General features: G+C 33.9%; 1 protein-coding gene across 2 annotated transcripts; it reads left to right on the forward strand.

Moving 5' to 3' along the window:
• Positions 1 to 1,362: 1,362 nt before the first annotated feature.
• On the forward strand, positions 1,363 to 26,023 carry LOC117117124 (endonuclease/exonuclease/phosphatase family domain-containing protein 1-like). Of its 2 annotated transcripts, none has more exons than XM_033261331.1 (8): positions 1,363 to 1,511; positions 8,341 to 9,354; positions 9,887 to 9,938; positions 15,232 to 15,324; positions 18,378 to 18,593; positions 21,876 to 21,930; positions 22,583 to 22,777; positions 23,104 to 26,023. In XM_033261331.1, exons 2-8 carry the CDS (start codon positions 8,438 to 8,440, stop codon positions 23,268 to 23,270), a joined length of 1,695 nt encoding a protein of 564 aa, XP_033117222.1. In that variant the 5' UTR covers positions 1,363 to 1,511; positions 8,341 to 8,437; the 3' UTR covers positions 23,271 to 26,023. The 2 variants fall into 2 exon arrangements, with proteins under 2 accessions (XP_033117222.1, XP_033117223.1); XM_033261332.1 differs by lacking the exon at positions 1,363 to 1,511 and adding an exon at positions 7,900 to 8,142.
• The last annotated feature ends 136 nt before the right edge of the window (positions 26,024 to 26,159 follow it).

Here is a 26,159-nt window from a genome sequence, read left to right on the forward strand (position 1 = left end):
TTGTTTCTAGCCGTACCTATTGTGTAATGGAGTGTATCTGGTGGTATTTGAATCTGTTCAACCATGAAGCCTCCGTGGTCTAATGGTTATGATGCTCTGTCGCCTTGACAGCGAGAGTGGTCTAATGGTTATGTCGCAGGTTCGAGTCCCGCCAGAGGCATTTTATTACACAATTTCTTAATTCATTTATTTACAGGACTACATTCGTTGAGAGCTATGCTACACGGTGTATTATTATGTCCTTTATTTAACACTGTATTTACCTTTCTTTGATGATTTATATATATAATATATATATATGTTTTCCAAAAACCGAAATGTCCATTGATTAATTTCAAATAAGATAGGCCTAGTATACATAGGCCTACCCCAAGTATCGAAATGCACGCCATCGTGTCGGGATTCAATGTTTCGACATTAATTATGTTATTATTTCAATTTCATATTTTCAACATAAATTACCGTGAAACCTCGAATTGAGCTACGCTGTGCTTCTTCTTCTTTTTTTTTTTTTTGCGATCTTTAGATGGGCTTTTTTTCAAAGCTACTTTTGCAAAGTAAAGAGGGGGCATCTTTTCAAAATGAGTACTGTAAATTTTGCGAATTTGTACTATAAAACAATCAATACAGCTACAGTAACATAAATCTGTATCATGGAGTGTATTTATCTGACATTAAATCACTTAAACTACTGTATAAACTAAGCTTGTTTTAAATTTATTTTGTTTTTTGAAATTTATGTACAGTGTATTTGTGTACTGTACTATCTCGAAAAGAAGCCGATGCTGGCCGCAGAGATTGGCTTCATCTCGAGATTAAGCCCACTGGGCTTCAATGCAACATCAGAAATCATTCCTGGTGATGACATAATTAATGTCGAAATATTGAATCCCTACACATGGCCTGCATTTCTATATACAGCACTGTATACCGTATATAAAGTATTAAAAATTATTAAAAATCTCCTTAAAACTATCTTTATAAACTTTTCGAGGGATGATTGTAGAATCGTTTGACATGATTGAATGACATCACGGTATTTTACTTCATTCACTAATCCAATCACCTTAGGCTTAGTTCATGATGTTATTTCGGATAGATCATTCTATATATCTCTATGTTTTATACAAACTTTTGATTTACTTATTGCGCCCTCATATTGCTTGGACTCCTACACTAACTTTGAGGTAACTAAAAATTGTAAGTTTAAACATTGATTAATTCAATTTTAAAATTAATGTTGCTTGTTTAGTATTTTAATGTGAGGATTTTTAATGTTCAATATTGTAATATATTTTTGGTTTGTAATTATAATTGTCAGGTATTATAATTACATTTAGAAACTTACTACAGGATATGTAACACGTGGAGCTTTCGACTATTCTATTTATCTTTTTGCCAACAAACACGAAAGAAATTCGCGACTCGCGAGTGGTGAAGAAACTGTTGCCAACCGGGAAATCGTCTGGGTGAAGAAGAATGTACTTGTTCCATTCAACACCACTAGAGTGGTAGGTTTTTAAATGTTTATTTCATTAAGATACATTTCAAATATAGTAAAAATGTAGATGTTGTATTTGAAGCTAATTCCGAAGGAAACTTCAGTACAGGTGAATTAATACTATAGTGTGCAGGCCTGCAGAGGCATTCCTTTCATACAGACGGGCAGTAGGCCTAGTCCAGGAGGAGAGTCTACTTTCTTCAACTCCTTGGCACCGTACTGTACATTATAGTAAGTTAGCATGGATGAGGCTAGCAGAAGAAGAAGAGTAGGTTGTTCAGTTAGTTCTTCTTAGTGTACATGACTACAGGTATAATAATACTTGGTCTAAACTCTTACTTAAATAATGATTTAATGGAAAGCAGACGCAGACTTTTTGAACCACATATCTGTGTGGGAGCACAATCAAATAAGTATTTTTAAATATTTATATTATTCTATTGCTTCAAAATTACAGTGATGTGGTGGTCTCACAGGACTCATCAGTTTTCTTTTATTAGAGAGCTGGGTTTGTGTTAAAAGTTTGGAGATTGTTGTTTCGAATTAGAGACGCAGTGGTGACTCTAGGATCCATTTTCTCTCGGGGGGGTAGCGGAAGCTGTCCGACTTGGGGTCTTGAACTTGTATTGTTGAGGAGGGGGAGGGTTGGAGAGGGTGTCCCCACCCAAATGAGATTTTTTATTTTAAACAGGGATTTCTGGATGGCCTGAAAATGCACTCTATGACTGTGAAAGACATGTTTTGGCTTGGATTAGGCCTATATTAAATTTTTAATTTTGTCCAACTGCCTGACGAGCTCGGCTGGTTGGGGGAAGGGGGTGGCTTGACTCATCCGATGGGAGGCTTAAGCCTCCTGTCCCCCTGGCACCTCCACTGATTAGAGGGCCTTGAGTTAAGAGTGTGAAATACTATTAGTTAATACTATACTGTACTTCTGTGGCCCTACTAAGCACACTCGGCACAAATTTATTCATACTACTGTAGTGCTCGGCCATAGTTTGAGTTGGCCGGCATGCAATAGCTAAAATAATGGCTTGGAAAAAAAGGTAATAATTCATGGCTTCAATCATGCTGACCTTCAGATCTGATCTAGTTAATTGTTCTGTTGACCTCAGCTTGACACTAGGCTCAAAACAGAGGAAATGAAAATAGATATATATGTTCAGCAGACAATCGTTCATAGATTGAATGAATACTGATGTCTGGCAGACATTTTGACATAACAGTGTTATAAATAAAGGGATTTTACTTAATAACAAAATGCCTAGATATTACCTGGGTCAGTTTTTGTATTTTCAAAAATTATCTAATATTTTATTTATTTCTTTTATGACAATGAAAACATGTTTTTTTTTTTTTAATAGAAATCCTGAACAAATGGACAAACATGATAAGTTTTGATTAATAGTTAGATAAAAAAAAAGTCCTTATTTAGGCGTCATTATTAAGTGAAAAAAGTCTTCAAAAAATTAAAAAAATCTATCAAACAATTAAATCATGATACTGTACAGTTTACTTACTGTATGGGCTAAGTTATAAAACAAAACATAATTGAAGAGGAATTTGACCAATATGTGGTGATAAAAAAAATCATTAAAATTCCAGGGATGCAGAGAAATACTCATGAACCAAATAGGCTATAACAGACTTTATTTAATTCAATGAGAGATGGGTGTGATTCAACATGCCTTTACAAAAGAGTTCAGGGGTCAGATCTGAATTCTTATGTTACTCCCACTCATCCTCAGCTGGCATTATACCAGTATAGACAACGTAGACAGAAGCCCTTTGTATTGGGCATGTGAGAGGCAACAGCATGTGGGAGGCAACGACATGTGGGCTAGGTGACTGATGCTCTGATCATCAATGAAATGCTTTGTAGTGTCTGATAAAATAATATGCAATTTTATCATCATTTCAGGATTTTGTTAAAAAGTACCATGTGACCCAATAATCAAAAAGCTTTTGAATAAATATTTAAAATTTATTTATTCTTTGTTTAGACCCCAGGCACTTTCAGTATTGGTGTACTGGTTTTCAAACTACATTTACAAACCATGAAAATAAAGAAAACAACACAAAAACAAAGTCAAAAGAAAATTCAATGTAAAACTTATAAATTAATAGAATTTTGGAGTAGTAATTAATAGGTCTTTATGTAGCAGGGGTATACCTTATCTATACCAGGGTTCATACAGGTTTTTGGAAAGTTATGGAAAATGATCTCAATGTTTTCCAGGACCTTGAAAGTCATGGAAAATAAAATTGGTTATGGAAAAGTTTAAAAATATTTGACAATGTGAAAAATCGGGGTCACACTGCCGCACACCTAGAAAAATATTTTGTGCAATTTTTTTTTTCTATCGTATGCAGTTTTGGAAATTTAGACTATAGGGTTTTTGCAAGAAAAGAAATGGTACCGCCTTCTTTGTTCTGAGTTTCTTGTTATGATAGTTGTTAATAAAGGATATAAAAAACAAGTCCTGGCGCATTTTAGCACCCTATTCACTTTGCACGTACCCTATGCGCACCCCCTGTAGATACAGTATGTCTCTGGACAGTAGTCATTGTTGGGTTTACTGTAAGATCTTGGGTCTGAAATGTAAGACCTTGAATCACTTTATACTAGTGTTTAATGGTAGATTGAGTTCCAGAAAGGAATACCACATTTGCAGTGACCATAAGATCTTCCTATATACCTGTACTGACATATTAATCAGGGCCTTCACCTCTAGAACATCATCTGACCCGTCAAAGTGGTAAGTTTTACACTGCGTGGGATGCTTTATCTTTGCCTTGCACCACAATAGACTTTTTAAATCATACCCGGATTATCTTCCTGAATCATTGCACTACTGTAGGTTTATCCCAGCCACATAACTTTAAACACAAGGTTTTTTTAAGAATATAGGACTAATGTCCATGTCTACATCCTAAATTGAAGCCACGTGGGCCGCGTAGATCGTAATGCTTATCTAAATCTATGATTTGTCTTCATTTAACTGTATTATTATTATATTTAAAATGTTGTTTATTATCTAAAAACAACAAAATTCAACATATTGTAGGCCTAATCCTATCGTCCGTTTAAACGCAACAACGATCACATCGTGACTTCACTGCTGACAAGTACATGTGTGGAAAATCCCTGATAGATCATTCTGGGCATGCACATGGGCAGTTTTAAAGCAGCCTGTGATGATACGATCGTAGCTTTTACGAAAGTGATATTTCCCATGCCAAAGATAACGATAAAACGAACGCTAAAACGAAATTTATTTGGCGATTTTCTTATGTAAAACATATGTATTATGCTACACTATTAAATTAATACAGGTACGACCATTCTTTCACCAGCAATATATTGATTTAATAGAGAAATTAACAAAATCACAATCTGTTGATGACGATGTAAGGTCGAGCGTTCGGAAAAATCGTTGTTTATACTATATAGGCCTACTGTAGGTAGTAAAAAATTTCCGAGGCTGCCGACCTCGGAGAATTTAAGGTCGGCAAATTTTTGCCGACCTAATTTTTTCCAAATTTCATGGGCTGCTACAAGTCATTTCCCATGCTATAGAATATGATAAACCACACTGTGGTCTACAGTTACCGCATTGAATACAGTGACACTAAGGGCCCGTTTATTTCACTGGGTAATTGCGCTAAGCACTCAGCGGGTGGTCGACCGTTCGAGCAAGTTTTAGCTCACGGTAAATATGTGTAACGAAACTATTCCGGAAGTAAATTTTAACTTACCCCATGGTCAACAACCCATTCTTGTTTACTTGCTACTGCCGATATATAACCGGCCCACGTAAACACAGTGCGGCACGGTGGAACAATAATGTAGCTCAATAACTTATAATGGCTGCTTTAAAATCTGTATGTAGGTTAGTTTATTCAAGTTTATTTCTCCGAATAATGGTAAATCTACAAATCGAACGCGTAGCTATGCTACTAAATTTAGATTTTGTTGTGCATTGTGTGAGGAGGCGAAAGAGAGCTGCAACCATGCCTGGGCCGTAACCTAGTGAATTTCACGCTGGGCTGTGGACAAAACTTTTTGAAAAACAATTAAGATTGATTTATCATCGCCTCCGGCTCAATGGTCATTCCATACACGATATTCTACCCAGCAATTTGGTGGTCAAAATTGTCGCAGATAATCCAGATGGTAAGGTAATTAGACTAGTGTCCGAGCGGTTTTAGAAAGTGTGTACCGGTGAATTAACTGGTAAATCGCACGGATATTTTTTAGTTGTACTTTATTATGAAAACATGTAACTTTGGTGATACATGTTGTTTGTTTTTTTTCATTGTCAATTTTTAACATTTTAAAAGTTAATATCTTAACCAGGAATGGGGGTTCATTGGGTTTGGGTGTTTTTTCCTTGTGGCCATGCTACAAAGTTCCATGTGTTGTTTTGGCCCTGTCTCTTTCATTTTCCTGACTTTATTCAATGTATTGTAATGTAGTTGAAAAACAAGTAAAAATAAAAAAGTACTATTCCGATTGTGATTGTGTTCAATTGCTGCTCCATCTAATCATGGAGGACTATGTAATGAATGAATGAATATGTACGAATATGTATGGTGATGAATCAGTTAATAGTAAATTCCTGAGTAGAGGGAGGAAAACATTTACCTTGCTTAGTAGGGACATATAGTTAAAAACTGAACTCATTCATTCATTTGAAAAACAAACAGGCTTTCTTTTATTTATTTTTCGTTATTGACCTTTAATTGTAATCAAGTTCACCCTTAATTGGCTTACAGGTTAATACTACAGTGAAGAAACCTATCATTTTCTGCCCATTGGCAAGAAGAAAGCCCTCTGTAATTGGGGTCATCGGCCCTTTTGTCGGTTATCATTGAGTAATTTCATTGACAGTGAACTAGGCCGAGCTACCGCAACAAATACTGCAAGTTACTGAAAAGTGGGATTAGCATTAGTCAATGGCAGGCATGCATCAGTTGATGACTAATCTACTGTAATCATGGAAGGAATTCTGCTAGTACTCACTACCCAAAATCTTTCTACAACCAACTAATGAGTGAGTGGCAACACCAGTGGTTGTGCGGAGGGGTGGAGGTCATGTCAGAAATTTTCCCCTGTCAAAAAAGAGGACACCAAAATGAGGTTGTTGGACTTTAAATAATTCTCAGTCGATCTAAACAAATTTTATTATGATTCAATGATATTCCCTAATGTTGTGGTCTAGAGCACAATTTGAGACCATCCTAAACTATAAAATTCTTCCCATAAACCCACCAGGCACAGGTCTCCCTCCAATTAAAGACCTCTTGCCTGGTCCAAAATTAACAGATATCTTTTATTTATATTATTCTAATTAAAGACCAAATCTGCTGAAGCCCATAAACCCCAGTCCCAAAAGTGGTCATTAATTGGAGGGAGACCAGTATTTTATTCTGAGACCCTGACCGAGTCTCTAGACCTTAGTTTGGACCCCTGTCAGACTTCCCTGTTAACAAATTTCTCGAACCACCATTCTATCCAACTTAATCAGCTATCGTATTCTTCAACTGGTTCACATATATTTCTATCTCTTTTAAAATACTGTATGCTTAAGAACCATTGTTTTATTACCCTTTTCAGAAGCACTTTTTTTATTTCCCTTTCCACATTTCAACCCCGCCCCCCATCAAGGTACATATTATACTTCTGAACATTTGCGTAGATCATCTCAAATCACTTCATCTTATTTCCCCTTCTGTATTGTAGGCCTCATTTTCAAACCTTGTTTGTATTGACTTTTAAAATTACCTGTAAAAAATTGTGTGTTTTAGACTTGGGAGGTATTTTAACAAAGTACTATGTACTCCTACTCTCATAAGACAGTGAAATACTGTGACCTTAGAAGGTAGGGATCAAATTATCCAGTGTGATTGCCAGCAACAAAATGTTTTTATGGAGTAGGCCACATATTAAAGCAACTTTCTATTGAAGATAATATGTCTTCCTCCAATTAAAGTCCACTTCTGGGACGGAGGTTTCTTTTAGCAGTTTGTCTCTAATTAGAATAATAAAGATAAAAGACATGTTAATTTGGGAACACAGAAAAGTGGTTTGTAATTGGAGGTGGTCTTTAATTGGATGGACGCCTGTATTTTTTTAAATTTTTTTTATTGCAACTTAATCCAAAACCAATCAAAATTATTATAATTTCTGAGAGGTCAATGAAATTTCATTTTGAGCATCTCGAAAACTCTGTGAATTCAGACCACGAAGTCATTCTCCGATCCCAAGGATGACTTTCATAAAACTATTAACAATAGATGACCTCCGACAAAGGTGTGTCATGGGTTTTCTTGCAGGCAGTAAAACAATGCACTCTTATGTTGATATTGTATGTTAAAGACAAGCCATTCTTCTTAACTTCCTTCCTTGTTGATATCCTGGCAGGTATATTTTCAGTTGAGGAAGTACTGTAATGCGAAACATTGTTTACGAGTGAAGTTAATCATTGTTAAGTGTCATATGTTCTTTAGCTTAACCATTGTGATTTTGTGCTATGATTCTTCAAATGTATCGACATTTAAATCAATTTCCTCCAGTAAAATTACATGTCTGTAAAATCACCTGAACTACGGAGGTTCTGAAGAGGATGTTCTGTACAGTAAGTAACAATAGCTATAACATTGGAAATTCCTGTTGACTATTTTCGCCATTCGTTCTAAAGTACTTTATAACCATGACTTTTGTTTCGATGTTGTTTGCATCAGAAATTTAGACTTCTGCTGGGAATATTTTGCAGGTTATTTTGTCAGGAAATCATAGTTACAAGGACTCTACAATTTTCTTTCTGTCTTTACAGATGGCTGAGAACATAGGATGACATTGAAAGTATTGGTGTTTAGATACTTGGGTAAACACATGGATTATATTAAGGTGTGGATCCCACAGCAATAGTTATGGGTGCTGTAACGAGCTGCTGTGGGCGTAGGCCCAAGAAAAGTCGGCTACGTACAAAGGACGAATGCCGCCCATCAAAACGTGGCCACCGGCGCCAGTTAAGCGCTGCATATAATGCCAGTGAGTTTACTATGGACCAACTTGATATCAATCAAGCGTGCGAAGAAGAATTAATGAATTTAGATGGCATCAGTCGCAATGTTGCACGTAACATCATACAGTATAGGAACTATATTGGGGGTTTTCGTAAAGTTGAAGATCTTGCCTTAGTTTCTGGAGTTGGTGCGCTGAAATTGGAGAATTTTCGTACAGATATTTATTGCGGTGAATTTTGTTGTTCGCCGTCAAGGACTCAACGGCCGAATTTATCACGTGTTCCATCTTGGACACGGTGGAGTACTTACTCCAAGTGCAATTCTGTTGATAAAGTTGACATTAATACGGCATCGCTGGCGCAGATTGCGCAAATACGTGGTGTTCGAGAAAATGTAGCTGAAGAAATTGTTAATTACCGCAATGAAAATGGTCCATTTCAAGTGCTCTCTGAATTAAGTCACCTACCATCTGTCGGAACGTATTTATTTGACCGAATTCGTGGGTTTTTGACGATCGGTGACACGGTAAGTGTAAGCGTTAGTACCACATCGACACCGGTTTCAGTAGCTGAGCAGGGAGACTTATTCCAAGGCTCTGCTAACGTCTCATGTTCAACACAGACGCCGCCAAAACAAGACCGTATACCGGTATGTTTGTGCCACACAGGCTTGGCCGAGGACTACAAATGGAAAGTAAACATTGAGAAACATGGCAGGCCAGTGATTCGGATTGCTTCATGGAATTTGGGACAATATACTCTGGCAAAATGTCGGAATCTTGGAGTTAAGGAAGTAATTGTTCGCACCATCCTTGAAAATGGGTAAGTGACAGACCTTTAATGAGGAATTCAGTTGACACCACTTATCAGACTTTTTTTTTGCTGCTGCATTGTTGTTGAATGTTGATTAATATTAACTTGTGTATACATACAGTATTACTATATGTTTATTCTACCTTTCAACTTCATTTTTCTAGTTAGATATTAATTTTTTTTTATCCATTTTGGATTTAAAATTAGCTATGTTTTTAATTTTTATTGGTAAATTCAGTAAGTGTATCTTACGGTATTTCTTTCAGTATCTTTAATCAAAATGATGTGTAGACTAATCAATAATGATTCTTTAAATTTGTATAGTAGTATCAGTAATCATAACAATTATGGCAGTTACTACAGTAGATGCTTCTATGTTATTTGACACTAACAGAGAAAATGCAATGTAGACCATTGTACCAAAGATCTTATAAACACTTAATTTACAGTAGCAGTAAAAACTAATCCTACCCTCCTTAAAAATTTGCATTGTTGGCTGTTGTGTGCAGAAATCTAATTTTAGTTGTGTCTTAACTTGCAGATTTGGACTGATAGCAGTACAAGATATCAGGGAACAACATGTTCTGGTACAGGTGAGCACATCAAAAGCAATACCTTAATTCACCTGACATTATTTTGGAACACTTCCTTCCTTTCCCATGTGTACTGTACAGTATGCCATCTTTGGAAGGGAACTAATTCTATTTGATAAGCCAGGTCAACATTTGACCTACAACACATTTTTTTTTATCGCTCGCAGTTTGAACAGTTCTTCTTTAAGAACGATCCGTTTGACAACCGTTGGGCGCAGTGACTGGATTCACTCTATGCATTTTATTTATTTCAATTTATTTATTTATTTTATTTATTTATTTATTTATTTTAATTTATTTTATTTATTTTATTTATTTATTTATTTATTTTATTTTATTTTATTTTATTTTATTTATTTTATTTATACTACGTTTTAATTTATTTTATTTATTCCTAAACCAACAGGAACATATCACCACTTAAAAAATGAGCTTAACATTGTCATTAAAATGAAGTGCCTATTTACGGCTGCTAGTTAGTCCCGGACCACGCCCATATGCAATTCAGCACAATGACGCTGCAAGTTATGAGTTATTCTCCTACCTTTACCCTTTACCTTTTTACCCTTTACATACAGTACACTGAGGAATTTGGATAGTTATCCCTGAGCATTCCCTAGGATAAAGAATAATAAAACAAAAATAAACAAAATCCCTTCTCCAACACAATCCCAGACATAACTTTTACTTTAAAATGAGAGATTGGATGTGGAAAACTATTAAAAAAATATTGCCATTATCTATAATATTTGTTGTTTGACATTTATCCATTCGGTGAAGGTCTATTATTTCCTTTGGATGTTGCAATAACAGACAATGTTTACAGGCTAGCAGAAATATTTTTTTTATATATTGTATTTTTGTTTCATGAATAGCTAATGGATTTTTGGCCACTACAGTATAGTAGTTCTCCAGCACTAAACTACAGTATTTCCCTAACTACCGGTAGTTTGTTCCCTCATAGTCCATCCTCGATCTGTAATACATTGAAATTTAATCAATTAATGGATCTCATCTGAGAAGATGTTCATATAATCTCAATGAGTACGTAATACTTTATTTATAACCCCAGCACTCAAACATGGGTGTGTGACTCCATCTGAAATAACATTGCATCACAGCAAAGTGACTCGCTAGTGCACTTCATTTCATTTTTAACGGGTCACAATAGGAACATTTCCTGATTCATTACACCTGATTTGATAGATTCTTTAAATCGTTGTTGTATTAGTGCATGATTGTTTTGAAAACTCAGATGCAACATAAGCAGCCATGCGAGAAGGAATTGAAGGAATTGTTTGACGTGTTAAACCAAGATATGACAGTTTCTATTTCCAAGATGTCATAAGTAATTTGATATATAAGACCATGTGTAGGCCTATTTTATTGTATTTAGAATGGCATCATAAATTGTCTGTACAGTGAAGAATCCATGCACGGCATTCTAATGTGGGGGCCTAGTAAACCACATTCATAAAACATATTAAATAAAATTTATCTGTTTGTTTTTATTGGTATTTTTTCAGCTTGTTTGTCTTATTTAATTGTTGTCGTTGGGTGATCCATTGCTTTGAAAACATGCTTTCAAAAAATGCATCCATGCAAGAGAGAATTGTATGGATATGTTGAACTAATCTATGATAGTTTCTCTTTCTAAGATTTCAAATCAATTTGATATTCTGAATATAAAAGACATTGTTTACTGATACTTATTTACATTGGCTTCATAAAATGTTCAGAGTGTAGCCAACTGCATTCTTAGAAACAAATTAAAGAACATTTAAAGGGTTGCATTTAAATTTCACTAAAAATTTGTCAAGGTACTTTTAAAGCCCCATTGCCGGCAAAATTTCAGTAAAGAAAAATCTGATTTTTATATATGTTATAAAGATTTATAAACATAATACGAAATTTCCAGTTTAACTGAATTTAGACATTCCTAAACATGAAAAAATTTGATTTTTTTTTATACAAGAAATAAATGTGGATGAATTTTTTATGTTTGATTTTGCCATAGGTCTACGAAGAAATATAGTAGGCACTGGAAGCATTAGCCTATCCAACACTGCTAGGCTATGCCTAGCCTTACCTCAATTTAGGTCCTGTTATCACACAGAGCCAGGCTTTAGAGGTAAAACAAACTGGGTATTGTGCTCCTTTCTTCCACCCCCCCCCCCTCCAGTTTCTAAATATTACAATTTCTGATCTTGGCAAGACTTTTTTTGTGCCTTGTTTTGCAAACTTATTTTTTTAAAGATCATCAGAAGAGGGCAGAAAAAAATAAAAATAAATTTTTGTTTCCTTATTTAGCAAATAAATTTTGCCAAAAAGATCTAGAAGGAGGAGAAAATAAAAATAACATTTTATTGGTAAATGTAAACAGTGTAGTAATGGGATAGTTAATTAAATGCTTTAAATTTATATAATTAGGTAAGAAATATGCATCTTATCTTTAGATATTTAGAGGAACTGGGGGCGTAATAAATTATTTTTTTTTTAATTTATTTATTTTTTATTGGCGCATAGAGACTGCTGTATTATGCGCCATATAGATCCATTGATTGATCGATTGATTGATAGATCCAACTGCCACTGTATACCCACCACCATGATTCATTGATGTGACTCAAAAATGTAAAAGAACTTCACCAGAACATGATCTGTTTCCTCTCGGAATACAACATGCCTTTATGATCTCTATTAATTATTCAACTGCATGTTATCAATGTGCACCACACAAACTAGTCATACAGACTTTCTAGGCATCATAAATCTGGATTATAAGTGGAACTTGTCCTTTGCCAATATAATCTATTCCAACATTTCCTTGGTATATCATAGAGGGGAAACATTTATTGGGTATAATAGGCCTATAAAGGTTGATAACTACAATATCTTCTTATCTTTGTGTGATTCATTTTGCATTGCACACCCACACTGAAGATTTTATGTTGTCTACTTTGTCCTATTGGGCGTACAGGGTTGTAAAGCTCAAAATGCTCAGCTGTAAACACAATAACTTCCTACATTTTCCTACAACTGGTCAATCACCTGCCTACTTATTCTTCCCTTCCAATTTCCAGCGTAGATGCATAACATACTGTTTCACAATGTGCAATGCTTGCTTGGTATTATTTGCTATAACTGGCATATTACTATTATTTGTGACCGGTTCTGGAAAAACCCGCCATTTGTCACAATTTCTAATTTCGTAGAAGCACCCAAAATGTTTGAGGATCAGAATTTTGAACATTTTCAGGTTATTGCATTTTATAAATGAAAGTATTGTATATATTGAAGAACATTTCTGCAAAAACATCAATCACTAACTCTAACTGAAAAGTGTACGAAAATTATTTAAAAAATATAAATCTTAACATTAAACTATTGATTTTGGAATCTTTCGAAACTGTTCTCTCAAAACCTACATGGCTGATGTCCAATAAATGCAATATTCATAACTTCGCGAATACTCAACCAATTTCCATCATATATACACTGTCTTATATAGAAGAAAATATGCAGAATCTAAAAATACCAAAAACTAATTTTGAATTTTTCCGACAACCAGCTGGTTTTGCCAAAGCCAGCCACATCGTTTTAATTATGTGAATTTTATTCAAATGGTTCTTTCCTATTGTGTATTGTCAATGTGTAGTCAGTCCTGTATATTAATGTACTGTATATGAATGGTAAGTGAAATAATAAATCAAGGAAATTTTTGATTGACAATAACTGCTAGGCTCTATTAAATTCAGTTTCGATTAATGCATGTTGTGCAACATACTAATGTGTTTCATCTTTATGTACACTATGGTTAAGCTGTAAATTAGTTTCATTTTTTTCATTGTGTAATAGCTATATTAATTTTTAAAAATTGAGTGCAATATTAATTTATATGTAAAATAATATAATATTTTTGCACTTTCAAATAGAGTAACAGCTGTAAAAGTTTTTTCCAATAAATAAATAAGTCAGTAAACCATAATATTTATATCAAAGGTTGGTTGCATGGATCCAACCGGGTTTTTCTGAGTATTCTGTTCCATAATACCTTTATCATCATTTGGGTTGTAACACCAACTACCATAACACTTCGAATATAAGCCCTGGCCTTCTTCTTTTTCTTTTTTTTTACGACCTTTGAGATGGGCGTCTTTTTAAGGCTACTTTTCCATAGTAAGAGGGGTAGCTTCTTTTCGAAACGAATGCTGTAAATTTTGGGAATTACTACCCATAACCATCTAAGTCCCTATTCAGGGACTTATTTCCAGAGGAGGGTCCATAGGGTAGGTAGATGCATTAAACTTTTTTTTACTTTAACCAATTACCAATTGAAACAATCAGTATCTGTCCCAGTTGTAATATCAGGAAATGCATGATGTAATTGTTAATTCTAATGTAACTTCCTCTTAAGTCCTGTCCAGACTATCAAATTTAATTTGACAAACAACTGTTGTATGTCCATATATAGTGATGATGTGCCCATATATTCATGATGTGCCTATAAATGGTCTTGATGTGATGTCATCATGACCATATTTAGGCATGTCACATGATTTTGTCAAAGAAAATTTGATAGTCTGGATGGGACATTAATCTACAAACTGCCTTCTCTAACAGTGTTCCGCAAACTTTTAGACTGAGAAACCAGTTTGGAAATTTAAAATTGAGTTGCGACCTACTGACCCCTTATGGACACATGCACAAGTCAGGAAGAGCTAGGCCTACAGTATATTGTGCTTGCGTTATGCAACATGCTTTATTTCAGTGTACAGTATTCTTAACCGGCCTGGTTTGACTGTAGTTGATATAGTTTTATTACCAAAATATGTAATTAAATTTTAATTACGGTAATTATAATGTCTTACATTAAATATTTTTGAGTTTAACAATGAATATTAATTATTACAAAATAATGGGTTTCATGTGTTTTATTGTTGATATAATGATAGTGACAGACTAGAGCTGGCTGATTTTTTATGATTTCTTAAAACACTAAAATTTGTTTGTTACCACCACATTTTGTGGAACGTTGTTCTAGAAAAAAGAAAGGGAAAATTATCCAAAATAGATTTGATGTTTGAAGCAACATGCAGTGTACTGAAGTACTAGTATTAAATCATTTACCAGAATTAAAAAATAGTTCACATGTCATTGAGTCTTTGCTTCGTTGCACATCCAACGTAGCGTTACATGGAATCTCACGCCCCATTTCCGCCATCATTATTGACTAATTCTGTCTGCCTCTTCTTCAAAGTATTATGACGTTTGATTTCTTTTTTTCTTTCAGCTGTGTCTCGAGTTGAACAAAGCGGTAGAAAGTCTTGGACAGCATGGCAACTGGAGGAGCGTGACGTCCGACCCTGTATATGCGTATGCTCAGGTATGGTATACTGTATAGTATACAATGTAGTATTAATGTCAATGATGATTAACAATTGTTAATATGAAAATTAAATGAAATCATGGTTGCAAAAATGTTTTTTTTTTATATAATGGCATGAACTTCTACAGCAATTGATTTTGATAATTGAGTAGAAATATAAGAAAAGGCCAAATTAAAAAAAATACTAGTTTCCCTCGCAATCCATCCATTTTCTCTGCCTCACCAATTTTTAATTTATTTTTTAAATTTCTTTATTTTAAAAAATTTACAAAAATCTGGCTGTACTCATATCAGAATTCTTCTCTGGATCATTTGTGGTTGGGGATACATATGGTATGAATTGTGTCTAGTGCTTCTTTTATTTGCTTTCAATGGGTCTACTTGGTAAAAGTGAGAAAGTAGTAGCTGTTTCCAATCCACCATCTTCGATTAGCCATCTCGGAGTAAAAAAAAAAAAAGCGCCCTCATTCTCCTTTTTTTCAAAATATTAGTATGAGAAACTACTTTTTTTTTTTATTTGGCCTAAATTAATACTGTATACTAATCCACATTTATTATACTCCTTTGATTTGTAAAGCACATAGAGACAGTTTGTAATAATAATAATTATTATTATTTGGCAAATGTACAGTATGTGAAATGAAACAACACGGATTGCCCAGATAGAGAATGTGCAGAAGCCTGATTAAGATTTTCCCCTATCATTCATATTATGAAATACACTAGTACAACCCATAGTGCCATATCAATTTATATGCAGATACAATACCGGGAGATGAACCAAAATTCCTGGCAACCAGTGGCGGTGCCAGCCGGGGGAGGACAGCAGGGGCTTAAGTCCCCCCACCAGACAGGTCAAACCCACCCCATTGGACAGAGCTCGTCGGGCAGTCAGAGTAAAAAAGATATCAAAATAGGCCCACGCCAAGCCAACACGTCTGTCACAGTCTGAGAGTGTCATTTCTGGCCATCCATAGGTTCCTATTCTTAAAAAAAACTCATTTGGGAGTATGAACCCCCTCTCAAACCCTTCCCCCAGCTCAGGTCTACAAGCTCAAGTCCCCTGTCGGACAGCTCAGCCCCAGAAAATATATCCTAGAGCCGCCAATGCTGGAGACTCAAGGGCAATCCGAGAGACTTGGTAGCTCTGAATCTCACTGACATATGAATTATATAACATACTATGCTATGTACTATGCTATTAACAGACACACAGACAATCAGTACTGCTATTAGTGGTAGTGTAATTAATTAGGTTGTCATTACATCAGAGATTACTGAAGTCATACTGTACTTACTGCTGAATAACCTCTGACCTTCAAAGCTCATAATATTGTGTTCTTAACTTGCATAGTAATTATCTCTGAAAGCAGTGATTATAGTAGCCCGTTATAGTACAATGTATAATACTACAGAATAATTAGTCACTACAGAGATGTTTTGTATTTAGCATCCTTAACAGAAATGCAGCATATATTAGAGTAGGAAACATGATAAGAAACGAAATCTTCAACCAAGCAAAAGTGTTTTTTTTTTAAATTTTTTAAACATTACTTCCTGAACTGGATGTGTGCTACGCATAGAGTAATCATAAGATTTTTGATGTAATTATTATTAACTAAATTTAAATACATTTTACATCTGTATTTTTTTTTTAGTTTAGCATTGCTTTGATTAAGAATGGAATGATGAATTGATTGATTGACATCTTAATTACATATTTTCAATGATAAAAAGAAAAATTGAGGACCAACATTTTTCCTTCCATTACTGTAATGGTCTGTCCAGACTATCAAATTTTATTTGACAAACTTAAACATGTGATATGCCTAAATATGGTCATGAAGACATCATATGACCATATATAGGCACATTATGGCTATATATGGGCATTGTCAAAAACATTTGACAGGCCTAAATATGTTCATGAAGACATATGACCATATATAGGCACATCATGACTATATCTGAGCTTACAGACAGTTCTTTTGTCAAATAGAATTTGATAGCCTGGACATAGAATGTCACATCCATCTCCCAACTCAAAGCTGCTGCTCCCTTGTTGGGCTCATATATATAATTCAGGCCACATTCCCCCTCTGTCTTATTTGTTATTATGCTCAGCAGGCTGTGGAATAATCTTCCACAGTTGTTGGCTCTTCCTTCCACCTACCGATCTTTCAAAATGTAGGTTATGGGTTAAGTGTGCACCATGAATCTTTTCTATAAATGTCTCCGCCAAGGAAGTTACTGTTATGTCTGTTAGCAGGATTATGCAAAGACTAATGACTGTATCATCATAAATGTGTTACATTAGATATTAATCTAAGAAAGAGTTCTTTTTTCCCCCTTTTTTTTTTGGGATGAAAAGGACAAGGGTTAAGATAATAGAAATTCAAATATTTTTCTTAAATTTTGCCCCCTTTGAACCTAAAGAAAGTAATGGAATTGCCCATCTCGCCTGTGGAGTGCAAGGGTGTGCACTATATGAAGTGTTGGTCTAGTTTTCTCATGTTTTTTTTGTTCATAACTTTATGGTCTTTCTCACATTGTGTGTTTTATACTACTACAGTAAGAAGCACTTAAATTTTTTTTTTTAAATACATGGCCAGCTGAATACACTCGGCATATAAACTTAATTTAACTTCTTTAAATCACAGTTGATGTATTGTCACGCTATACAAATTCTTTAATACTATGGAAACTGTGTCTTACGTTTAAAAAATCAAAGGGTTCACCATCTGTCATCTTAGCTCATAGTTGTTGCATTTGTATTACAAAATACCATGGCGCAACACATGTGTAACGTATACCTTACATCACATCATCGAGACTAGGCCGGAGGTGAAATTATACAGCCTAGGGGATGAGAAACGATTGGTGACCAGTGGGCTCCTACCAGGTATTTGCTTGTAAAGTTACAACATGGCTGTGTACCTCCATGTTACAGAATACCTGTTCATAACATCACTTAATTTGCTGATTAGGGGTTAGGGACCATCTCAACATCTTTCTGAAACTTATAAAAATGAAAGATTTTATTTTTTTAGGGGCATGAATATTCAGGATTTATATGGAATGCAGATGCATTGAAACTGGAAGACTCCTCATTGCTGGCTAGCTCTTTCAAGCTGCCCCAGAGCGGAACACCGCTTCGTTGGCCATTTTTAGGCTGTTTTCGTGTTGGACAAATTGAAATATCGGTTGTGAACATCCACGTGGCATCGTCGGGCTCTCATCAGACTAGCCTCCTGCAAAGACTATGGGTAAGAAATTCTCCTTATTCTACTACTATACCATAAATGCTTGAATGTGTGCTGCTCTCGAATAAGCGCCGCACCAAATCTGATTTTTTTTTTTTTTTTTTTTTTGCTAAGCAGTGCTTAATTGAGACCCTGTGTGTAATGCTTGGAGAAAGAGGATTTTAATTTACTGTATACAATTTATACAGTGTTAAAAATGAATAAATAACACTATGAAAATGCAAGTACTTCTTATAAATGTTTACTTATGATGACTAGGAACTATGATAGCCCTACCAAACTACGGGAATACGTGAGATAGAAACTTGTGAACGGGCATGGAAACCACCACGCCAATATGTTTTTTTATGAGCGCCACCCTCGAATAAGTGCCGCACCGAAGCCTCCAAAAATGTTATAAGCACCGCTGCGCTTATTCAAGCATTTACATTAGTTTGCTTTCATACACTACAGGTTATACTATAGGTATTATATTTTCTTACGATACATCTTACCAAAGACTTTTCTTTACCCTGATTGTTTATTCTTTTCATACAATTACCGGTAACCATCTAAAATTAGGTGTACTTCATACAAAATTGAATTGATCAAATTTATTTTATTGTTTTATTAATTATTAGAATATTATTTTTTGAGATTTTCAACTTAAAATTTTAATTACACTTATACTTAAAATTATCTCATTTAATCTTTATCCCCAGTTGGTTCCTCTCAACCATGTCACCCCTTGGTAATACCCAAATGCAACTACAGTTAAGTTAATCTGCAGTGCTTTAAAACAAAAAGTTGATAGTATAGTCATCAGAATAAATCATCTTATGACCTATATTATATGGGATGTACATTAAGTATTCACTTGAATTTAGCTTTAGAGTAACTTGAGTTTTAATATTAACATTCTTTATGAGTTTGCATCATTGAAATAAAAAAAAAAACAGTTTAATTATAACATCCACATGGCGTGAGTAGGATAAGAGACGACATCCAGCGTTGACTCGCGTCCTAAAGATTCTTTTTCATTTTTGATATTTGTTGCCTCAAGTGTTTTATAGTTTGATATTTGAATTGAACCTAGTTTATATGGATACTGTTACAAGCTTTGAATTTAGTTGGTATGTGTTTTCATGTGTGGGTATGCAGTGTGGGGAGGAGGGGGGGAACGGTGTGTGTGTGTGTTATGGGTTGTGCAGGGATATTCGTTAACTAAAAAGAAAATAATCAGTTTGTGCACTACCAGTACCTGATATTCAATAAGAAATCAGGCTCTCAAAAAATATAATTTTTACTTTGTAAAAATATGCTTATCTCCTGTTTACATTATTAGACCATAATTTGAGAGCGTCAATTGTACAATAGCTAAGAGTTTTTTTTAAGTGATGTGGAAACAAATATTGTTTTCTTACATTTTCACCATCAATTCAAATAAATAAATCCCAAATTATTTAAATAATACGTAAATGTGAAAATTTTTAGTTAAGTTTTTGTTGTCTAAAAATATTTTGTACCCAGGGCACCAAGGGAGACCAGTCTCTTTGACTGATTGGACCACCCTGGTAAAATATTGAGAATAAATAAATATTTAATTATATTGTTTAATATGTAATTATAAGTGTGGTAAGTAATATTGTCTTCTTACATTTTTACCATCTATTCTAATAAATATATCCCAAATTATTTAACTAATATTTAATTAACAATAAAAATAATAATAATTCTGGATTTATATAGCGCCTCACGTTGACACAACCTCGAGGCGCTTAACAACAGAGAAGAAAAAAAAAAAACAAAAACAAATTATATTTAATTATCTTATATTTTATTATAAGTATTGCAACAAATCTTTTCTTCTTACATTTTCACTATCTATTCATATAAATCACAAATTATTTAATTAATCCTGAATAATATTTTAGAAAATGAGAATAATTTTTTTTTTTGTGATAGTGTTACACTAAACACTCTGTATTATCCACTTCAAATGTCATATCTTAAGCATAAAAACAAAACAAAATTAACATAACTTTTCTCAAATGCGTAATTTCTGACTGTTTCCTGAAAGCATGATGCAATAAGGATCACGCCATATTTACTTGGAAGAAACCCAAGGTTTTTTTTCGATTGGTGTTTAACATATATTAGCACTGCAATCGTACGTTGACAGTGTCTGTGTTATTATTGTTGTCATGGATCAGCTGGTTACGTTCTTAACAGATTCCTGTGTATCATCGTCCATCAATTATTAAATTTTCTTTCCTTCTTAATTCTTATGGCTGGACTTGACTGTGAATGGGTCAAAGGTTGATTATGATCTTTAAAAATTTGACATTACATTAGTGATGTTGGATTGTAAAGTTTTACTATATCAATTTGCTTTCTCCTGTTCTAGTTTTGATAAAGGTTGGCAGACATAACATTTAATGGGATATTTGACTTTTGTTATCTGTACCTATTATACAGTATCTGTTTCAGATAATTAAAATCCAAAAAACCTTTTTAATGGTACTGTACAAATAATAATGATTGTTACCTATTTATTTATCCATCTTCCTCTCCATCTTTTTTCCTCTCACTAATAACTGCTCTCTCTCTTTCTCTCTCTCTCTCTGCTTTCTTAGCCTCATCCTTCTATCTGTTTTCTTTCTCTGCTGTTTCTTGAATAGGATGGCCAGGTTCTAGTGTCACTGGAATCTTGTTCCAGCGAGCCATTATTTAGGGTCTCAAGTGTGCTGGAGAATAGAGCAGTGTCACTGGTTCATTATGCTGTCTTCTCTTCGTCTCTTCGGGTGTTTGCCTTTGTTAGTTTTAGGATATTTCTTTGTTTTTTTTTTAAATTTTTGTTCTTTCAAGTCTTTACGTTTTAAGCTTATACAGACTGTAAGTAATATGTGCTATACAAAAATTCACAGCCATTACCATTACCATTTCATTTGTCTCATTTCTCCTCTTTTCTCTCCTTTGTAAGTATCATTAATTCCAATTTTCTGATTATAATTATTTTTCATTAATCTTTTCATTTATTTATTCAAATCATTTACTCATGGATTCTGTTTTTTCATTCTTCCATTAATATTACAAGTCCTTTTCCCATCTTTCTGATTTGACAAGTAATGCAGATTACTACACAAATTGATGATTTCCTTTGTAGCAATCCCTAGCCATCTGTTTTGTATTTTAATGATTCAATTGTCTTTAAATTGTGTAAGACTGATGATACATAGGTGCAGTAGATATATTATGTATTTTCCATAGCTAGGTTGAAAAACATTTGTTTTTTGTTTGTTTCAGGGAGGCTACTCTTCAGTGAGCCTCTTGTCTCAAGCTGTTAGTGCTGAGCTGCACGGTAGGTCATTTAGTTTTGTGGTCATTTTTTTTTTCTCAACTTTGTTTTTTGTATCAATATATTTTTTTTTCCTGTAAAAAAGATACTTTTTTATGATGAGCTAAAAAAACTTCATTGGAATATAAATTTAATAGGAATCCAGTTTAGAATTTGAGCAAGAATTAACAAACTAACAGTGCATTAATATGTTCCTATGTTATTTACATAGACACTTAAATTGGCTTGTACAGTAATCAATGTAAGGATGTAAGTAAATGTCTGCAAATTAGGGAAAAAAAATCCTATGCTTCACTGTCAGTTAAAATCTATCTTTTATATGATTCGATATTTTATTTGAATTTTTACGGGTTTTTGTAAATGGTACTGTAGATATATATATTTAATTACTACAAAATTATGTCTCAGGGTACAGATAGCAGCATCACATATCAAATAAATAGCAACAGAGAGTTTCGGTAATTTAACAATAGAGTAGAGTTCCGTTTCCTCAAAATAGAAGTGTTTACGAGTGGAGTGCGCCCTCACTAATCATGAAAAAATGCTGTGTAAACAGTTAGGTGTTGCGTTAGCTAAATATCCACAGTGTTTATATTTCTCTGTGTATTTTAAACAAAATGATTAATTTTTTAATTTTTTTTTTCTATATTTGTAGATGATGAGAATCTGGTAATCCTTGGTGATTTTGACTGTCCTCCGTTTGAGGATGACTTCGACGTTCTCAGATTAAAGGGCTTCCAAAACATGCTGGCAGAGTATGAGTACACCGACATATCGCTAGATAATGTGAAGGGCAGCCAATGCCAGGATAACATCTGGATTAATCATACTGCAGGAAAACTTTTAACAGGTATGGAAACAATTGTTGCTCTTGGAGGTGGTGTTGTTGTTGTTGTTTGGGTTGTTTTTCTGCTGCCCTTTTGATTATTTTTTTTCAGAGGAAAAAAAACAGACATTTATCTTCAATACTGCATACAGCCTATAGCAATTTGGCATAAATGCCATGGCCATCATATATGGAAGTTATTGGCAGTATATAAATGACCATTTCATATATTAACAGAGATGAACTTGCCACTAACATGTTGGAGAGGACTAAATTAGGTTGCTGATAAAATAATTCAAAAATGACATTAATAAAACTATAGAGTTTGAATATTTTTATGTATTTTACAGGTAATACTGGGATATGTAGAGAAAATCTAACCCACCCTCTTATACCAAATGGATGGTCCCTGAATGGAGTAGTATCAAACAGTTGCCCTATTTGGGCGGACATGTACACTGCAATTACAGGTGGAGACAACATGTCAAGTAATGGAGGAGCAAATCATATTTGCTAAGCAAAGAGATGTGCTAAGAATAAGTATTATTATGAAATAGAATTTACAAATTCAATGCAATCTGGTTTTATAATTTCTGCTTATGTTTTATAATTATAGGCAAGCTATTTTGTGTTTTGGAATATAATGTACAACAGTTGTTTTGGGGTAGGTATATAAGGAAGTTACTTATATAAGTTCTTCCGCAAGTTGAGGATAAATATACTAGTTCATTATGATGTTTAATCATATAAACTGGGTGTGCATTTTACTGATAAGGATTTTTATGCCATTTAAATAACTTGTTTGTCTGGGAAAAAAAATAATTTTGCCCTTTCTGTAAGTATTCAATTAGTCTAGACTATGATTTTGTTGACATTCTACATTTGCAATTTAATTCTTATTAAGGAAGTTATGAATATACATACTTTTATTTTATAAATTAGTTAATATAAATCGTGTACTAAACATGTACAGTACAGTTGAACTTGCCTATGTCAACTATAATTGTTAATTGTTAGGTAATGATCTGTAAGTCAAATTCTATCTAAGTCAAACAATTTTTCAATGCCATTTTGGATTTGACTTCGGCAAGTTCAACTGTACTATATTACTTGTAAGAAACTATGAAACGTTAGAAAATAACTAAATTAATCATATCATGTAATTTTTGGAACTTGCGAACTTATCAGGATATCAAACAAAATAAATTGTTTTCTTTCCTTCAAATTCTATGAGCATTAGTAGCATTGCCTCTACAAATACATCTCTTTCCGAAGTAATTAATGTCAAGTCTCTAAAAAATTCTCCATTCCTTTGACTGAGTTTGCTCAAACCTAGTGCAAGATGGAAAATCAACTTTATACACTTTCCAACCCAACATTGCAAACGTCATTTTATTCTGCTGTGGATATTGGCACTTTATGAATTTATTATATAAAAATAACCATTGTGTTCTCAGGGACAGATCTCTGGAGGGGCAACCAACAGTCTACCACAGAGGCTCAACATTATTTTCCAGTAGAAGACACCCAAAACTACACAAATTAACACAGTGTATGATTCCTGATTTTTAACTCAAAACTGTCCCATGTAGAGTACTTTACTGACAAGCTAGGGCCACCAACCTTTTCTCGCACCTGGGTCCCTTGACTTACAGTACACGACTGTTTTTCAAAATTAATAATTTGCTATATGTTTAGTTCACATTATACTCAAAGTTATTGCCAGTATTCTCAAATTTTATTTTAAATTTGAAGTTGAACAATCTAGGAATAGAAAAGGTTATACATTTTTATATATATACAGTATATTAGTAAATAATGTTAATGTTTATTTAATTGTATTTTATATTGAATTGTATTTTATTTATTAGTATTTTTCAATTATAATAAAAGGTTAATAATCATTAAGGGCATGCCATTAAAATAACGTTATTATTTCTTGATCAATTCTACTACATACAATAATTATGATTTTTTAAAAACTAACTATATATATGCAATTAATTTACCATACATTGATGCTAACAATTGATTGTATATAAAAATTTAGAGAAAAAGTATTTTTATAGAAGTTTATTATTTAAAGGAATTCTGTAATGCAAAGAGGTTTCTGAAATGCAACTTAAATGCAATTTAAACGCCAACTCATGTTATTAAGCTCTGCCATTGGACATTTGTTTACTGAATGTAGAGGTAAATAGAGCAACAACCACGCTGACACTCATATTTAAGTTTATGGAGCCGTTTATTACACCCTGTCTATTTCACAGGTGTAGGCTAAATACACTTTTCAAATGCCAGGTCTCTTACAGGTACTGTTAAGCTCAAATTCCTGTTTATTATCGATTAACTCGGGTTGTTTGATTCCGTAGGCCTGGTCATATCTAGGTTACTTATATTAAGTTGATGTAACCGCTTATTACACCCTGTCTATTTAACAGGTGTAGGCTATCCACCCTTTTTCAAATGCCACATCTCTTGCAGGTACTGTTAAGCTCAAACTCCTGTATATTATCAATTAACTGAGGATGTTTGATTTCGTAGGCCTCCTGGTCATAATATCTAGGCTACTGTTCATTGCAAGCCCAATGTAGTCAATTTCTTAGGCCCTTGGGGGACACCAGCTTTTAGAATGAACTCAAACCAATCAGAAGGATGTGGCTTAGTGTCTAGGAAGTGTCTCATTTTAAGTGGATATTCCGTACCATGTTGTCATAGTTCCTCTAAAACTAACTTGTACATAGAAGAGGCTTGTGAATCTATAAAATGTGAGCGTAATAATAATCCATGTTTTAAAATACAGTATTCATATTTTTATCCCTAGATCTACCAAGTATTGAGGGGAACCCATCATCTCCCCTCCCCCACTTTATTTTTAGTATTATAGCAACACTACATTCCTTTCATGTATTATTTCACTGAGTCTGTTTATAGTATGATAGTATGAAAGTATTCTCTAGTTTACTCCCCAAATGCTGTGTGTCACAGGAGCTTAAACCTGTGTTTTTATATGAGTGCATCATATGGCAGGGTGAAGGATTTATTTGATAAGAGCTCTTGTAATGATGGGTTACATTTTTTGCACTACAAAAGTAATTTGTGGTATTTAGATATTAATGATGGTGTACCACAGTTATGTGGAAAACACTTTATATGATATACAGTAGGATGAATAATGCTAATGGTAAAAGTTTGGCGATTCCTTATTTCGACACTGGTGTTGAATACATGATTTTTTGAAAATAAACTTTGTTGCAATACAGAGACTAATGTGCGATTGTACACTATTTTCTTTATGATTTACTGTAAATAGATTTTATGTGAACCATTGTTAAACAAATATGCTATCTCATACTGTAGATTCAAGTGTACATGCAGTGGTGGATCTAGGAATTCATAATAGAGG

Source organism: Anneissia japonica, unplaced genomic scaffold (assembly GCF_011630105.1).
Source record: "Anneissia japonica isolate Jap-2015-1 unplaced genomic scaffold, ASM1163010v1 scaffold287835_len3118868_cov185, whole genome shotgun sequence".
NCBI classification, from domain to species: domain Eukaryota; kingdom Metazoa; phylum Echinodermata; class Crinoidea; order Comatulida; family Comatulidae; genus Anneissia; species Anneissia japonica.